This window comes from Culex quinquefasciatus, chromosome 2, assembly GCF_015732765.1.
Source record: "Culex quinquefasciatus strain JHB chromosome 2, VPISU_Cqui_1.0_pri_paternal, whole genome shotgun sequence".
NCBI classification, from domain to species: Eukaryota; Metazoa; Arthropoda; class Insecta; order Diptera; family Culicidae; genus Culex; species Culex quinquefasciatus.
The window spans coordinates 163,613,600-163,633,073 of NC_051862.1; the positions used below are offsets into that span (position 1 = coordinate 163,613,600).

The following is a 19,474-nucleotide window of genomic DNA, read 5'->3' on the forward strand; positions in this document are numbered from 1 at the left end:
AAAATTTCCCCTACAAAGGTCACTTCAGGGTCTAATCGAGTTTTTTTTTTTGCTCATTCATTAGCTGGACACCGACAGTCGTGACTCAAGCCCGGACATTACCGGGGACGCCGACGATGACGACATGCGTAGCTCAAGTGCCCCACCGATGAGTCCTCGGATGGACTCCGAACCGGATCGGCCTCACTCCGGCAACAACCAGATGCACCACTCGATGAACACTCAGTCTGGTTCGAACAGCGCCGGAACGCCGTCACCCGGGTTGAAGTGAGTTTAGCTTTTCCCTGTTGGGAGTTGAAGATTCTTAAACAATGTTGTGTAATTTCTCAATTTTCAGATATTCCCACCAGGCGGAGCTGAGCCCGTCCCCGTCCGTGACGGCGGATTCCCCCATCGAGGTCGGCGGGCCGATTTCGCTGACGACGTCGACACGTGCGGACACTTCCAGCCCCCTGACGGCGGTATCCAGTGGCAGCGGCAACATTCTGAACGGCGGTCACAGCACGGCCACCACCGCAGGAGGAACTGGCAGTACCACCCATCACAGCTTCAGCAGTCACCTCTTCGGGAGCTTCGGGGAGAGGTTGGTATTGAAAAGATGCAATTCTCTAGGAAACTGCATTTTTTTAATATAATTTTATTAGTGAATTTGAATAAACTGAGTCAGTTTAACGCAACAAAATTCATGCAATAAGAAAACTGATTTAGACAAGGATTTGGAACTTTATTCTAAAAGATGTTAACAAGCTTGGAGTTCTTCCAGGAATGCATAACATAAAAGCTTAAATAAGGTGTTATAAATTGTTGAGACTATTTGAAAATTTCCTGAAGAATTCCTCTCAACAATATCTCGAGAATCTGCCTTTTCCGGTTTATTCAAATGTCACTTTAATGCCAACTGCCAGAAAATCATAAATCTTCCCCGACATCTATGCAAAGCTCTGCCTTAATTGAGATGTTTTCACCGTCACTGCCAAATTTTCCTCATTTTCCCCGTTGATTTTTATGCCATAAAATACCCCTAGAACGAACGCAAATAACGCAATTACCCCGGCAAAACGCATCGTCCGGAATTCCGGACACTCGCTGATGAAGTGGCCGCCACGTGGCTGCTCGCTCCAGTTGGCTCGGATCGAGCCGTAATACGAAAACAATCAGCACGAGGTTCGCTTTTCGTCCCCCTCACCACGTGGGATAGATTTATGAGCGACTTTGGGTGTGTGCTAAAGTGTTTAGGTGTTTGCACAAGCATAAACACTGCGTAATTGTTGTTGGGGGGAGGAGGAGGACGGAGAGCAGACACACGTCACTTATGCTTGCTGTCTTTTAGCATAATGATGATGTCGTGACTTCCAAAAGTCACTGTTTATGAGAAAGAGACATGCAATTAAATGAGTATATTTACTCGGAGACTTCATTCAAAAAATTTCACGATACTTTAAATATGTTGACATGGGTACCAACTCACACGAAATCGGGAAATTTAAAATACTTTTCGAATCTACATTAACCCACAAGAGTAATTTTTTAGTCAGAATTTATTTTCGTTTTAAAATTTCGTGTTTTTTTTAACTTTTCAGGGTTTTTTTATAAATCTAACAATGTTTTACAAAGTTGTAGAACAGACAATTACATTTTTTTTGCAAACATAAGGGGTTTGCTTATCACCATCTCGAGTTATGGGCAGCGAATGACCAAGAAGGTTAAAGCTGCCAGAAATAAATGAATTAACAACAACATCTCGAGTTATAGTGATTTTACAAAAAAGGTTTGGAAAAGTTATTTTTTTGTGTTTCTCTTTGTTTCGTCGTTCGTGTCTGTCGCGTGTGACGATGAACGGCCATGATCGACAGAAACCAACTTTTTTAAATCTTTTTTTTTTCGTAAAATCGCGATAACTCGTGATGTTTATGAGCAAGCCCCTAATGTTTTTATATCATTTTTTTATTTGTCTCTTCTACAACTTTGTAGAACATTGTTACAATCTTAAAAATATCCTGGAAAAGTTAGAAAAAATACAAAATTTTAAAATGAAGAATTTTGTTCTAGATGAAAAAATTATCCTTCTGGGTTAATGTAGATTCAAAAAGAACATTAAATGGCAGAGTTTTTAAAACTTTTTGCGTGTTATTTCGATGAAAAATATGTTTTTTGTCGGAATTTTGACTACGCCATCAAAGCGTGCGTCCAATTTTACATAAAAGTCCCTTTGACACCAAATTTCATCACCATAGGCTGCAAATTATTGAAAAACATGTCTTTTTTCGTATGTTCAAAAATTGAAGGGGTCGTACCGCCCCTTCGTCACGAGATATCAAAAAACGGACCTCGAATTCGTGATCAAGGACAAAAGTTTCACGCAAATCGAAAAGGGGTCGGGGCTGTGTGAGTTGGCGGAGAATATTTAAAATCAGAAGTATTTTTGCTTTACTTAAAAAAGTTCAACGTTATTGCTTATTGCGAGATAAAATCACGTTTTTCTTTCGCTGTGACTGACAGGAGATTATAGCCGGATAACTACCGCAGTGTGAAAATCAGCAAGTTGAACCAGCGTTGCCACAACGTACAGATATTTGAGCACAAAAAAAATGATCAAACAAGTTTAACTCTAAAACTAAACATTATTTTCCCAAACTGGAAAAGTCAAAAGTTAAGGAAAATTACCATCTTTTTGGTCCAGAAATCAATCCTTTGATTAATTGCCGAAATCAGTTGTCATGCGGCTGTCATGCGCTCATTATCTTGCGGTCGTATGACCGCGCGTGAACTCTAATTTTTGACGCCCGAAGTAATATTTTAGTGATTTTACGAAAACCTCGTTTTTCTTGTGTGGTTTTCTTTCGGAGGCTGTATCTCAGCAACCACTATAATGTTTTTTTTTTCTTAACTTACTTTTTATTAGGTCCTTTTAGGTGCTGTGACCAGGTTGGGACCGAGGATCAGTATAACAATATATAATAACAAAAAAAACTCCTTAAATTCCATACTTGGAGATCATGTAACTGACGAGGGTTACTTGGTCCAAGCGGGTCTTGCAGGTTTTGAACCTGCCTATGTACTCGGAGAAAATCCCCCACAGCTCAGCCGAACTGTAGAGTACCTCCCCGGCTTCCTTCTCCGTGGCTCCACCGTCTCGGGAGCCACCTTGGCTGCTTCCTGCGGGACGAGGGCGATCCTTGGATTTTCCGTCCGGAACTGCGCCCGGCAGCGGAGGGAACTCCGCCGGCGTAAACGCCGGTACTGCTGGACTCTGCTTCTCCGCCTTCCTTACCGGCGGTTTCGGATTCGACGCCTGCTGGCGCCTCCGGATGAAGTCCGCACGCTTAGGGCAGCTGCGGTCCGTGGCTTCGTGGGATCCAGAGCAGTTGGCACACCGCTTCGGCTCGGCTTCTTGGACTTTGCACTCGTCCGTCTTGTGGGGACCTCCACAGTTGTTCCTGGTTCCATGACCCAGCTGCAAGCAGTTCCTGCACTGGGTAACGTTCGGCCGCTTGTTCCGGTAGGCCTCCCACCGGATGATAGTGCTTGCCACAACTTTCATTGCAGAGAACTTCTTCAGATTGGTGTATCCCTTGGGGAAGACCACAATGTACGGAGTTTCGTCCACGGTGGACTTTTCCTTCCGCTTGATGGTATGCACCTCCAGCGCGTCCAGCTTGAGATCCCTCTTCAGAAGGTACTTGACCTAGTCCGGTTTCAGTTCATCAGGAAAACCACGAAGAACCACCCGATGATTTCGTTCGCTCCGCCGATCGTGGGTGTAGAATTCTACTTTCTTCTTCTTGAGTAGCTCTTGCAACTTGTCAAAATCTTTGACAGAGAAGCAGGTCACCTTGGTTCCAAATCGGGTTAGTTTGTAAATCGGTTTGAAACCTAATTTACAACTTTCCACTATCGCCACGAGCTTGTAAAAATCCGTGGTGTTCTTCACCACCAAAGGTGGTTGCTTTTGTTTACCTGCCGACTGGCCGGGTGGTGGAACCGCCGGGGCGTCCCCCCCTCCTGCTGGGCTGGCATTGTTGTTGTTTTTGTTATCCGCTAGCGGGCTGAACTTGTTTTTGTTGAGCAGGGTCTTCTCAACTTTTTCTCCTTCGATGCCGATTCCAGTGACCTCGCTGGACTTCTTCCGCTTCCGATTCCCGCGGACGGGACGAAAATCTTCCTCCTCGGAGGATTCCTCCACCTCCATCTGTCAAAAACTTCCAAGCACGCGAGATGACAACACGAGCAAAACACGTCTTAACTTGTCGCTGGCTGGCGACTGAGTGTGAACCACTATAATGTTGTGTTTCACCTTCCTGATTAAGAATATATTTGATTCAACATATTCTATTGCTTTTTCAGAAAAAACAAGATTTTTCATACTAATGGAGTTTTGACCAACTATGCAACAAAAAAATGGATAATTTAGTTAAGAGCATAACTAGTTTTTTTTCTTTTGATAAGTCCTAAGTGAATACCTACAACTTTGCCGAAGACATTCGATCAAAAAATTCGCACAGATTTTTGAATATTTTAATAGCCTAGTCCACACAAGCGGCCAAAATTGTATAACTTGTATGGACGAACTAATTATGCAAAATGACTTCTTAGTCATAAAAAATTACACACAAACTTTCATCCAAATAAAAAAATACAAAAATGTCTCAGAGACTTGCTCGTTGTCAAATTTATTATAGAAGCTCGCTTGTGGCCTGGACTTTGTACTAAGATCATCCGCATACTTGAAGAGTGATTCTTTGAGAGAGTCCTATATCAATGAATTTTCTACTATTATTTTAATCGTTTTAACATGAAAAACAAGAGTTTCCTAATGGGTAATTCTCCGCCAACTCACACAGCATTCACATCAACTTTATTCTCAGAAGCAAAATGTGTACTATCGCTTGTCCTACCTCCTCTGGGAGGGATATTAGGTTACCCTTGTCAAAATCGATTTGAATCAAATTTTAATGTACCGTTTTTTCCTCACTCGAGTACCATCGCACTGGCTCCTAGCGGTAGTCAGTCTGGTTGAAGTCAGTGTCCGGATCGATTTTCCGTACAGAAAGAATTCCGCTCGACCCGGTTCAACGTAACGCACGACTGGGATTCCAAATCAGGGCTGATTACGCTCGTCAGCCCGCCCTCGAGTGAGATCAGGCTATAGAGAAGATATCAATTTTTATCAGATCATCTATTTTTTATTCATTTTATTTGAATTTGCATTTTTCCTCCTCCTCCCTACCTCCCTGAGGGTCTAGAAAAGGGGAAAAAAACCTGACAGAGGAAAAGTCATCGTTTGCATTTCCACGATGCATTGGCTGACATTCTGAAGCGGAACGAACTCTTTTTTCAACCTGAGCTCACGTTCATGGCGATTTTCCTCCCTATTCCCTGGTTCTCCATCACACTCACAAAAAATGATGATACTCAAACATCAAACCCCCTCGTCACACACTGACAAACGTGCTCAAAAATGGCTGGGGCTTGAAAAAGCGAAGAACTACGACGACGTGAACATAATTTTCCGAAATTTATTTACCTTTATATTTTATGCCCTAATTGCGTCGAAGAGGAGGGGGGAAATCAAATTTGCGGAAAATTGCTTTTCGCCAAGGCAAATAATTGCCTCCGGGTGTGTGGTGCAGAAGGAAGGTGCCTTTTGGGCATGGGGCGCGCATGATGGCAACCGGGCTTCATCGTTCGCCATCTTTGAAGAATGTCGTGCATTGAACTGTGAAATTTGTGGAAAATCGATGCAAATAAATGAAAGGCTCTTTTTTAACATTAACATTAAGAATATTCTATCGGTGGATTACCATTCTAAATATTTATCAAATTTCACATTTTTTTCATTTCAGCAATGGTGGATTCCGCCCAGTACTGGACAACGGTCAACCAAGGACGACACCCCCGCTGTTCCTTCCACCTCATTTGGCTTCCCTTGGTTCACAGTTCGCCCCGCCACTGTTTCCAAATCTGAAAGGTAAGCTCCCATTTTCATCCCTAAAATCAACCAAAATCCTAATCTTTAAAGTTCTTCCCCACCTCTTCTCGACCCATTCAGCTGCCTTCCCCGGTTTGTGTTCGTGCTGTCCGGTCAAGTCCCCCATCACGAGCGGTGCCTCCTCGACCGCGACGTCCTCCCCGACGTGCACCTCATCATCGCACTCCCTGGTGACGACCAGCCCCAGCCCGGATCCGCGCTCCTCCTCGGTGGCCGAACTGCGCCGGAAAGCTCAGGAACACTCCGCCGCCCTGTTGCACTCCCTGCAGGCCGCGGCCGCCGCCGGATTAGCCTTTCCGGGCTTCCACCTGCCGCCACTCGCTGCACAGTGCCTGGCCGGTGGCCGCAAGCCGAGCGATTTCATCAGCGACCTGTCGATGCACCACCATCTGAGCAGCCACGGAATGTCCGCCCTCGGAATGCACGGGTTGGCCGCCAGCAACAATAACAACAACAACAACAATAGCCCAAATAGTACCAATAACAATGTCCCGAGCGGGGCCGATTCGCCACCCCGGCACAACGGTGACAAATCCGGTAGCGATTAGTGTTGCGATGCTAGCGGCACAGATTCTGACCAATTGTGATTATGACCAGTATCGAAATGAAATTGTTGTACATACTTAAGTAAAACACTGCTAAAAGTAGCCTTTTTCCAATCACACGTAGCTTTGTTCGTACTATTTCTATGAAAATATAAAAATAATTAAACCATTTAAACACATTGAGTATTCTGTACAGTGAGAGTAGGTTAAACGACAGTTCACGACAACTTGCAATAACTTAGACACTAGAAACGAGTAGCATCGCTTACCCACCATTACTTAATTTGATTTATAAAGATAATTCTAGTAGAAAAGTGAAACATCTTATGTAATTATAGTTAAATTTTGAGATTAAACCATTGTTTTACATGTTTCCCGTGAAATAAAACTTACAACAACAAAACTCAACAAATATTTGTAAATATCGAAATAACATTATCATAGCACGCGCCAAATCAAAATTATTTATCGTCAAGCAGTACACGACGAGTAGTTTTAAAGCATAATGTTTGGACCCAATAATATTCATAAGCAGTGAAAAAGGGAAGTCGATTCCAATATCTGGTAAAGATTTGCTTTATTTATTCCAAAACCATCAAATTCACCGTTTTCAAACACTATGCCATCAGAATATGTAAAATAAACAGTAAACACAGAATAATAAACCAAACGAATTATGAGTACCGTTGAAACCGCTTTGCATTGTTTTCAATCATCCGAACATTTTCCTCATAAAACTTTTTTTACGTGGTCTATACAATGACATTAATAAAACATGGTTGAACAAAATGTTAAAAGTCTTATTAGCATTCCAAAATTGAATTATCATCAATCTTATTTCAAACATTTTTTTAAAGCTAAAAACTAAAAACTAAAAACTAAAAACTAAAAACTAAAAACTAAAAACTAAAAACTAAAAACTAAAAACTAAAAACTAAAAACTAAAAACTAAAAACTAAAAACTAAAAACTAAAAACTAAAAACTAAAAACTAAAAACTAAAAACTAAAAACTAAAAACTAAAAACTAAAAACTAAAAACTAAAAACTAAAACTAAAAACTAAAAACTAAAACTAAAAACTAAAAACTAAAACTAAAAACTAAAAACTAAAAACTAAAAACTAAAAACTAAAAACTAAAAACTAAAAACTAAAACTAAAAACTAAAACTAAAAACTAAAACTAAAAACTAAAACTAAAAACTAAAACTAAAAACTAAAAACTAAAAACTAAAACTAAAAACTAAAAACTAAAAACTAAAACTAAAAACTAAAACTAAAACTAAAAACTAAAAACTAAAACTAAAAACTAAAAACTAAAACTAAAAACTAAAAACTAAAAACTAAAAACTAAAAACTAAAAACTAAAACTAAAAACTAAAAACTAAAACTAAAAACTAAAAACTAAAAACTAAAACTAAAAACTAAAAACTAAAAACTAAAAACTAAAAACTAAAAACTAAAAACTAAAAACTAAAAACTAAAAACTAAAAACTAAAAACTAAAAACTAAAAACTAAAAACTAAAACTAAAAACTAAAAACTAAAAACTAAAACTAAAACTAAAACTAAAAACTAAAACTAAAACTAAAAACAAAAAACAAAACTAAAAACTAAAACTAAAACTAAAAACTAAAAACTAAAAACTAAACTAAAAACTAAAAACTAAAAACTAAAAACTAAAAACTAAAAACTAAAAACTAAAAACTAAAAACTAAAAACTAAAAACTAAAAACTAAAAACTAAAAACTAAAAACTAAAAACTAAAAACTAAAAACTAAAAACTAAAAACTAAAAACTAAAAACTAAAAACTAAAAACTAAAAACTAAAAACTAAAAACTAAAAACTAAAACTAAAAACTAAAAACTAAAAACTAAAAACTAAAACTAAAAACTAAAACTAAAAACTAAAAAACTAAAAACTAAAACTAAAAACTAAAAACTAAAAACTAAAACTAAAAACTAAAAACTAAAACTAAAAACTAAAACTAAAAACTAAAAACTAAAAACTAAAAACTAAAACTAAAAACTAAAAACTAAAAACTAAAAACTAAAAACTAAAAACTAAAACTAAAAACTAAAAACTAAAAACTAAAACTAAAAACTAAAAACTAAAACTAAAAACTAAAAACTAAAAACTAAAACTAAAAACTAAAAACTAAAAACTAAAAACTAAAAACTAAAAACTAAAAACTAAAACTAAAAACTAAAAACTAAAACTAAAAACTAAAACTAAAAACTAAAAACTAAAAACTAAAAACTAAAAACTAAAAACTAAAAACTAAAAACTAAAACTAAAAACTAAAACTAAAAACTAAAACTAAAACTAAAAACTAAAAACTAAAAACTAAAAACTAAAAACTAAAAACTAAAAACTAAAAACTAAAAACTAAAAACTAAAAACTAAAACTAAAAACTAAAAACTAAAACTAAAAACTAAAACTAAAACTAAAAACTAAAACTAAAAACTAAAAACTAAAAACTAAAAACTAAAAACTAAAAACTAAAAACTAAAAACTAAAACTAAAAACTAAAAACTAAAACTAAAAACTAAAAACTAAAACTAAAAACTAAAACTAAAACTAAAAACTAAAACTAAAACTAAAACTAAAAACTAAAAACTAAAAACTAAAAACTAAAAACTAAAAACTAAAAACTAAAAACTAAAAACTAAAACTAAAACTAAAAACTAAAACTAAAAACTAAAAACTAAAAACTAAAACTAAAAACTAAAAACTAAAAACTAAAAACTAAAAACTAAAAACTAAAACTAAAAACTAAAAACTAAAACTAAAAACTAAAACTAAAAACTAAAAACTAAAAACTAAAACTAAAAACTAAAAACTAAAAACTAAAAACTAAAAACTAAAAACTAAAAACTAAAAACTAAAAACTAAAAACTAAAAACTAAAAACTAAAAACTAAAAACTAAAAACTAAAAACTAAAAACTAAAAACTAAAAACTAAAAACTAAAAACTAAAAACTAAAAACTAAAACTAAAAACTAAAAACTAAAAACTAAAAACAAAAAAACAAAAAACTAAAAACTAAAAACTAAAACTAAAAACTAAAAACTAAAAACTAAACCCTAAAAACTAAAAACTAAAAACTAAAAACTAAAAACTAAAAACTAAAAACTAAAAACTAAAAACTAAAAACTAAAAACTAAAAACTAAAAACTAAAAACTAAAAACTAAAAACTAAAAACTAAAAACTAAAAACTAAAAACTAAAAACTAAAAACTAAAAACTAAAAACTAAAAACTAAAAACTAAAAACTAAAAACTAAAAACTAAAAACTAAAAACTAAAACTAAAAACTAAAACTAAAAACTAAAAACTAAAAACTAAAAACTAAAACTAAAACTAAAAACTAAAAACTAAAAACTAAAAACTAAAAACTAAAAACTAAAAACTAAAAACTAAAAACTAAAAACTAAAAACTAAAAACTAAAAACTAAAAACTAAAAACTAAAAACTAAAAACTAAAAACTAAAAACTAAAAACTAAAACTAAAAACTAAAAACTAAAAACTAAAAACTAAAACTAAAAACTAAAAACTAAAAACTAAAAACTAAAAACTAAAAACTAAAACTAAAAACTAAAAACTAAAAACTAAAAACTAAAAACTAAAACTAAAAACTAAAACTAAAAACTAAAACTAAAAACTAAAAACTAAAAACTAAAAACTAAAAACTAAAAACTAAAAACTAAAAACTAAAACTAAAAACTAAAAACTAAAAACTAAAACTAAAAACTAAAAACTAAAACTAAAAACTAAAAACTAAAAACTAAAAACTAAAAACTAAAAACTAAAAACTAAAACTAAAAACTAAAAACTAAAACTAAAAACTAAAAACTAAAAACTAAAACTAAAAACTAAAACTAAAACTAAAAACTAAAAACTAAAAACTAAAAACTAAAAACTAAAAACTAAAAACTAAAAACTAAAACTAAAAACTAAAAACTAAAAACTAAAAACTAAAACTAAAAACTAAAAACTAAAAACTAAAACTAAAACTAAAAACTAAAAACTAAAAACTAAAACTAAAACTAAAAACTAAAAACTAAAAACTAAAACTAAAAACTAAAAACTAAAAACTAAAAACTAAAAACTAAAAACTAAAAACTAAAACTAAAAACTAAAAACTAAAAACTAAAACTAAAACTAAAAACTAAAAACTAAAAACTAAAAACTAAAAACTAAAAACTAAAAACTAAAACTAAAAACTAAAAACTAAAAACTAAAAACTAAAAACTAAAAACTAAAAACTAAAAACTAAAACTAAAAACTAAAAACTAAAAACTAAAAACTAAAAACTAAAAACTAAAAACTAAAAACTAAAAACTAAAAACTAAAAACTAAAAACTAAAAACTAAAAACTAAAAACTAAAAACTAAAAACTAAAACTAAAAACTAAAAACTAAAAACTAAAAACTAAAAACTAAAAACTAAAACTAAAAACTAAAAACTAAAAACTAAAACTAAAAACTAAAACTAAAAACTAAAAACTAAAAACTAAAAACTAAAAACTAAAAACTAAAACTAAAAACTAAAACTAAAAACTAAAAACTAAAAACTAAAAACTAAAAACTAAAAACTAAAAACTAAAAACTAAAAACTAAAAACTAAAAACTAAAAACTAAAAACTAAAAACTAAAAACTAAAAACTAAAAACTAAAAACTAAAACTAAAAACTAAAAACTAAAAACTAAAACTAAAAACTAAAAACTAAAAACTAAAAACTAAAAACTAAAACTAAAAACTAAAAACTAAAAACTAAAAACTAAAACTAAAAACTAAAACTAAAAACTAAAACTAAAAACTAAAAACTAAAAACTAAAAACTAAAAACTAAAAACTAAAAACTAAAACTAAAAACTAAAAACTAAAAACTAAAAACTAAAAACTAAAAACTAAAACTAAAACTAAAAACTAAAAACTAAAAACTAAAAACTAAAAACTAAAAACTAAAAACTAAAAACTAAAAACTAAAAACTAAAAACTAAAAACTAAAAACTAAAAACTAAAAACTAAAAACTAAAAACTAAAAACTAAAAACTAAAAACTAAAAACTAAAAACTAAAAACTAAAACTAAAAACTAAAACTAAAACTAAAAACAAAAAAAAAAAAACTAAAACTAAAACTAAAACTAAAAACTAAAAACTAAAAACTAAAAACTAAAAACTAAAAACTAAAACTAAAAACTAAAAACTAAAAACTAAAAACTAAAAACTAAAAACTAAAACTAAAAACTAAAAACTAAAAACTAAAAACTAAAACTAAAAACTAAAAACTAAAAACTAAAAACTAAAAACTAAAAACTAAAACTAAAAACTAAAAACTAAAAACTAAAACTAAAACTAAAACTAAAAACTAAAAACTAAAAACTAAAAACTAAAACTAAAAACTAAAAACTAAAAACTAAAAACTAAAAACTAAAACTAAAAACTAAAAACTAAAAACTAAAAACTAAAAACTAAAACTAAAAACTAAAAACTAAAAACTAAAAACTAAAAACTAAAACTAAAAACTAAAAACTAAAAAAAAACTAAAAACTAAAAACTAAAACTAAAAACTAAAAACTAAAAACTAAAAACTAAAAACTAAAAACTAAAAACTAAAACTAAAAACTAAAAACTAAAAACTAAAAACTAAAAACTAAAAACTAAAAACTAAAAACTAAAACTAAAAACTAAAAACTAAAAACTAAAAACTAAAAACTAAAAACTAAAACTAAAACTAAAAACTAAAAACTAAAACTAAAAACTAAAAACTAAAACTAAAAACTAAAAACTAAAACTAAAAACTAAAAACTAAAAACTAAAAACTAAAACTAAAACTAAAAACTAAAAACTAAAAACTAAAAACTAAAAACTAAAAACTAAAAACTAAAAACTAAAAACTAAAAACTAAAAACTAAAAACTAAAAACTAAAAACTAAAAACTAAAAACTAAAAACTAAAAACTAAAACTAAAAAGTAAAAACTAAAAACTAAAAACTAAAAACTAAAAACTAAAAACTAAAAACAATAAAACAAAAAACTAAAAACTAAAAACTAAAAACTAAAAACTAAAAACTAAAAACTAAAAACTAAAAACTAAAAACTAAAAACTAAAAACTAAAAACTAAAAACTAAAAACTAAAAACTAAAAACTAAAACTAAAAAGTAAAAACTAAAAACTAAAAACTAAAAACTAAAAACTAAAAACTAAAAACAAAAAAACAAAAAACTAAAAACTAAAAACTAAAACTAAAAACTAAAAACTAAAAACTAAAAACTTTCAATTTAACTAAATGTCAATATATTACCATAGAAATGATTAATAAACATTTTGGAGGGGTTGTATGATAGAATAGATTTTCGGAATTTTGAAAATTACGTCGTCGGAAACCGATCGAACCGGTCCACAATTCACAAGTCAACCTATGAGGAATCGGAAAGGGCATAAAATTTCCGATCTTTTGATATCCATACATCCAGGTTTTCTATAAAACCCACGTTTTTAAATACCTGAGCAAAAAGTAAGTTTGATCCACGAGAACAAAAATTACGAAAGTCCATACATTTTTGGCAGGTTGCTCAAACGAAACCATAACAACGTTTTTACCTAGGTATTTAAAACGTAGGTTTTATAGAAAACCTGGATGTATGGGTATCAAAAGATCGGAAATTTTATGCCCTTTCCGATGCCACATAGGTTGACTTGTGAATTGTAGACCGGTTCGGATGCCGGCGGATTTTCCGACGACGTAATTCCGGGTTGGTACAAAATTCCAACGATAAATCTATTCTAGCGATACAAAGACCCCCAAAACGGTGTTATACCCACTCCAGAATGTTTAAATAGCAATTCTATGGTAATATATTGACATTTAATTGAATTAAAAGTTTGCAAAATTACTTTTAGATAAGTTTTCTATAGAATTTCCAGAGTTATATAAACTTTTACACTAAGTAGTTAGTAAACTTTATATTCAATCCAAATTATTTTTTTAATCAGTCAAGGATGCCTATTTGGAGTTGGGAGACTGTATTTATGGTGATTTGTCAACAAATAACATTATTTATGTTAATATTTCAAAAGGTGTACAAACTTTTTTTGCACCTTTTTTATTTTTGTAATAGTATTTGTTATATAACTTTTTATAGAACACATCTTTTCATGAGCTTTTTGTAGCAAAATGTTCGGCATGAGTTTCTGATAAAAACGTAGTACTAGGTTTCTGTCAAACTTTAAATTGTTACATGTTTCATCACAAAATGTGCATAGTGCCCAAGGGGTGTGAATACTTTTTTTACATACTGTACATAAAAGTCCCATCGACTTCGAATTACCAACTCATCGCTATTTTTTAAAGCTGCAATTTATGTGTTTCAATATCTTTTCAGTATTTTCAATAGTTTAAGGCACACCCCTAGTCCCGATCATAATCTACAACTTCCCTTCTCGAGATACATTTTTTCGAATATTTTTATAGCAGTACGAACAGCCCCCAAATTTGTGTGTAAACTTGTATTGAGGAATCAATTATGCAAAATTGTTTTTATGGACATAAAAATCGACGAACAATGTTTCATCCAAATAAAAAATAAAATGAAAGTACGATTTTACGAAAACGTCAAGAATGGCTAATATCAGCATTATTCGTCATAATAACTATTCAGTATTCATCATTTTCAGCATATCTTTCCGAAAGGATCAAAACAAAATTCATAAATCTCTTCATCCCTCTAACCCCACAAAATCCCAGCTGAACTTACTTACCGTCGAGCCGCTTCTGCCACTTTCCTAAAAGATATCAATCACGAACCACGAACCGTAATTGTATTACTAAATTGACATAAAAATCATCTCGACGTCGTCGTGCAATCTTGTCGCACCCGCCATTTTGACGTTCCGAGAAAAACGCGTTTTAATGTTTGACCTTGAATATACAAAAACGAGAGCACGCAATGAAAACAATAACAAACACGTTTTGTTTGGCTGACCATTCTGTGCATTGTCCCGAAGTTTGGCTGAAGTTGGTTGCTGGAGTCCCGAGGTATAATTACAAATGTTTACGGTAGTCTAGCTTGTACGTGCGACAAACGCATCCTGACTTTCCTGGCCTGAAATTCCTTTGGCCTTTTGTCGCACTTACATCAATTTTCATGGAGTGACAAGATAGCACGACAAGATTGAAACTACTTTCATATGTAAAGTGACAAAAATGCACAGAGTTTTTTCGGTTTATGTTGAATATCTCAGGATTGAAATCGAATTTTGGGGATCTGTGAAGGTCAAAAGGTGAGGCATTGTGAGCTGCACAAAATGGCGTTCTTAACTCAATTTGGCCCAAAATGCACGTACGACAAGTTAGCACGATGGCGACGATCTTCAATCTTCACGGTACCCCACCAACTCAGCATGAAAAAAAAGATTTTTCAAGGAAACGAGGCTCAAACAAAAACCTCCACAAAGTGAAACATCATCTTCGACAATCATCTCAATCGGGTAACTAAATTATGCGATTTGATTTTCCCTCTCGGTGATACAACTGTGCTCCGGCTGAAAAGAAGACAACTTTTGAATTTTCCACGTGCCAACCCTATACCTTCCAACACAGAGGCAGAGAAAAATATGATGACAGATTTGCTCACTTGGTGACAAAATGTGACACTGACTATGCTTGGGAGGGGACCAGAGAGCAGGGTAAGAGTCTCTAAATTACATCACCGTCATACACAGCAAAAGCGATGATTTTATCATTAGCATATTTTAAATCTGCCGCAGCACAACCCGAAAAATATGCAGAATGATTCACCATAATTGAGGACCCGTACGCCCCCTTTTGCCACACTAACAGAACAGAAGGATTCCTCCTCCCTGTCACGACAAATTGGGGCGGCGGCGGTGTGGCTCTCGAGGGTTTTGCAATATCAATTACCTAATTTACATATTTTAAAATTGAATCAAACCTGTTTCGCAGAAGTTGATAGTGATCTTCCCTTTCCTAATCCCTGAACGTAGGAGCTGGTTGCTTTTGATGTTGGGAAGACAGCGTTGCTTTGCTGATTTGTGACACGAGATTACGATTTTTTATTTGGGTTAGCACTAAAAATGACTGAGGTTTAAGTTAATAATCATATTTTTGATTATAAAAAAAAGTTCTAGCGAGTAAAACAATAGTTTGATTCTTAATATCAATTCAAATTCAACTCTGTAAAGGTGATGCTAAACCCGCATATAAATATTGAATAAGAAATTCAAATACAGAGCTTGTGAAAAGCAAAAGTACGATTCGCCAAAGGATTCCCGTTTCGACAGCTCTGCTTTGGCTCGAGACTTTGCTGGGGTGCGCAAATTACAAATTATACCCGTCGAGAAAGGAAACGAAACGAGTGGCGGTGAATAATATTTGAAGTAATAATTATTAAATTTAGCGCTCGTAGAGCAAGGCAGGGCAGCAATCGGCGGTAAATTACATCAAAGAGCAACCCTACTTCGAAGTATGCTTTATGTACGCGATGAGAGTCGTTGATTGGAAAATGGATACGTTGAGCAAACATTTTTTGTTGCTAAAAGTTCCTGTATTTAAGATTTTTTGTTACGTTTGTTGAATAAATTTTAAAGTTGGCTTGATCCAAAACAATATTCAAAAGGACAGAAAATTTTATTTGTTTCCCCTGGAAACCGAAACAATAATTTCCGAGATTTGAATTGTCAGTTGAAAATTGAGGACTGATTATATGGCACCATGATGACACTACACTGTGGTCCAGATCGCAAAACTAGGTAGAACATGATTTTTCCAAAAAATAGGGATGTTTTGGAGCTTTGCTGTCTTTAGAAGAGTTGTTACAAATGAGAGGGGTAAAATTTGGTTTTGTTCAAAAATCAGTTTTTAACGTAGCAATTCAGGGTTGTGCTTTAGAGCACAATTGGGGCACTTTTAGAGCTCTAAAAACAAACATTTTCATTTTTTGACAGATCAACTAAGACTTCAGGGTCAAAAGTTACAAACCATTTTAAGGTAGAAAGAGAACAGGTCAATTTGGACTTAAGGGTCAAACGTTACAAATTTTTTTCAGCTAGATTGCATTAGAAAAAGATCTTGCATTAAATGAGGAAAAAATCTCAGGAATGATTTTCTTTAAACTTAAGATATCTTCATTTAAAAAAATCAAAATCAAAAATCAAATTATTCACTCTACAGCATTGCCTTGGCGTTCCCGATTACGGGATTCCTACTCGAAACTAGGTGTCCGAAGGCTTGATTGTTGAGGCAATTGCAAACCTCTTCAAATTATTCGCTCTACAGCATTGCCTTGGCGTTCCCGATTACGGGATTCCTACTCGAAACTAGGTGTCCGAAGGCTTGATTGTTGAGGCAATTGCAAACCTCTTTTTACACCTAAGCTTCCATCCACCCCGGGATTCGAACTGACGACCTTTGGATTGTGAGTCCAACTGCCTACCAGCGACTCCACCAGGACAGGACCCAGGGAGACGACTCCTACACCTGGACTGAGCTATCGACCTAACCTCTAGGTTAGACCGGGGCCAACATTTACTTCCCCATCCGACGGAAGGCGTGATCAGACAAATCTCGTCTCAAAATTTGCCACCGGGACCTTCTGGGATCGAACCCAGGCCGACTGGGTGAGAGGCAATCACGCTTACCCCAACACCACGGTCCTGGCTTCATTTAAAAATGTCTAATTTTCAAGGGAAAAGTTTATGGGACCACCCTAACGAAATTCAAAAAATTTCCAAATATATGTTTTTCCATTTAATGTTGCCCGTTGAATTGGAATCTGCACTCAGAATTCAGCTAAATCGTCAAAATTTCAAAATATCAATGTTAGGTCATATTTTGGGTTGATATGATAATTTTACATAGAAACCCGAAATATGACCAAAAATCGATATTATGACATTTTGGCTCATTTCTTAGTTGGCGTTCAATAGCAATAGATCTGTCCATTTCCGTGTGCTTTATAAGGCTTTCTAGGGGAAATATACCCATTTTAAGCCTAATAAGCGGTCGTGTTTGATTAATGCTGGATAATCTGGAGCATTCTGGAAATTTACTAAAACCAAGTACACCAACGAGTAGAGCCACTTTTTTGTGAACATTTCTGTTTATTTTCACTTTTATTAAAAGTTATGCTTTCTCTTTTACAAGCATTAAAAAAAAAATATTTCCCAAATGCATTCTAATCAGTCGAGTGCATTGGGCCACCCCATTTTTCTATTTTCAGCTTAGTTCTTTTTTTCTTTCAGCGCTCTTTTGGGACTACTTTTTTTTGAAATTAAATATGTCTTTATTGAACTTTTTATAATAATTACATTTCATTTACATTCTAAGTGGTATGGCTAAATGCTCTTCATCTTTGTTGTATTTTTCGTTTTATTATTACTGTTCACATTCATTAATTTATTTCAAATTGTTTTACATTTTTGCATTTAATCGAATACATTTGGGTAAAATTTTGGGACTACTTCATGCTCCCAAAATTGATAAAATTTTAAGCGAACTCTCACGAAAAGTAGCATTTTCTTGACATCACTAGCTAACTCCAACAGGCACTGCACCAGCATGTTGGTAATGTTGGTGGCCACCCTTTGTTCTTTATTTGCCTTCGCTTCTCGCTCGGGTTTCTTCAGCCTTCGATTGGAATGGGTAGTCAAAATTTAAACGCCAAAAGACTTAGCGCGTTTGTTTTTTGGATGGCGCTTGCTAATTATTTACATGTTTCGGGATTATTTTTCAAGTGAGTGATTAAAGAATGTGCGAAAGAACATGTTGCCGGTAGTTGGAAGCAAGTTTATATCTTAAGCGCTTTGAAATCGTTAGCGCAAGTGAAAAGATATTGATGGCGACTTTCGTTAAGCAGTTATCCTCTCATCTTGCGTGTGGATCTGTGTGCCATCAAAATGATGAGAAATGGTTTCGCAAAATACAAATTATGACTAAAAAAATGCATTAAATTTGATCTTTTTGGCCAGTAAATGGCATAAATTTGCGTGTTTACTCGAGGCGGTGCCGTTGCTGGTAAGTTTATATCCTAAATAGTATTTTTGGAGCTTTAATCGAGCATCAATCTCTTCATATAACGAAGATAGGTGTTTGGTTAGAAAGGGTATATTTCCCCTAGTCAAAAATTTACCAACACATTCAAAGTTTGTTTACTTGGCAGCTGCGGGTTTTTCATTTTTGTATCAGATTTGCTATCTCTTTCTAGCAAAAGTTTTTTTCTCATGTGACTTAAGTGTGAATAGAGTTATCTAAGCCCGATCTCACGCACACTAGCTTACCATTTGTTTTTGCTGGCGACCACAAATTTTAACCTAAAAATCCATCGTGTACGTACACGCAATACATGCGCACGTAGATAACTCTATTCAAACTGTTTTTTTTTCAGAAGGGTGCTTTGTCCAATCCCTCGCCTAGACCAGAACAAAATCCATGAAATAGCTGTCAAACCAAATCTGTCAGACCAAAGAGTAAAAAGTAAACAATCTTGTTATTTGACGTAGGTGCACACAAATCAAGAAAAGAAAATTTGAAAAATAATTTTATTTTTATATTTGATCGCGTTTTCGGTTTACACCTAAACAATCTTGAAATTATTTACGAGGATTTGTGATTCCTCTCGTTCCATCATTCCTTTGGTTTTTTCAGCCAAAATATGTCGCTCAACACGATCTTTGTTTGCATTAAAACCACTGTGACGAATAGCTTTTGAGTTGAATTATTTTTTCTCTTGGCCTAGAAAGCCTTCAACCATTTTCAGTAAAATGGCTGTTTCTCTTTAATAGTTCATTTTACTTTGAGGTTTTCATAGATTTTCATGTAAAATTGTTTGGGGAACACGATGGCGATAAAATAAAAAAAAAACAAATATAGGAAATGTGTAAAAACCACAAAAAAGCTTAAACTAAAAGTGTAAATAA

General features: G+C 32.8%; 1 protein-coding gene across 1 annotated transcript in view; it reads left to right on the plus strand.

Annotated features, from left to right (window-relative positions):
* Positions 1-7,230, plus strand: part of LOC6037085 (diencephalon/mesencephalon homeobox protein 1) — a 46,976-nt gene extending 39,746 nt beyond the window's left edge. The window contains exons 6-9 of the mRNA XM_038255913.1: positions 65-267; positions 338-583; positions 5,844-5,968; positions 6,050-7,230. Coding sequence (XP_038111841.1) covers positions 65-267; positions 338-583; positions 5,844-5,968; positions 6,050-6,537 — 1,062 coding nt within the window. The 3' untranslated portion in view covers positions 6,538-7,230. The remainder of the gene's footprint in view (positions 1-64; positions 268-337; positions 584-5,843; positions 5,969-6,049) is intronic.
* The last annotated feature ends 12,244 nt before the right edge of the window (positions 7,231-19,474 follow it).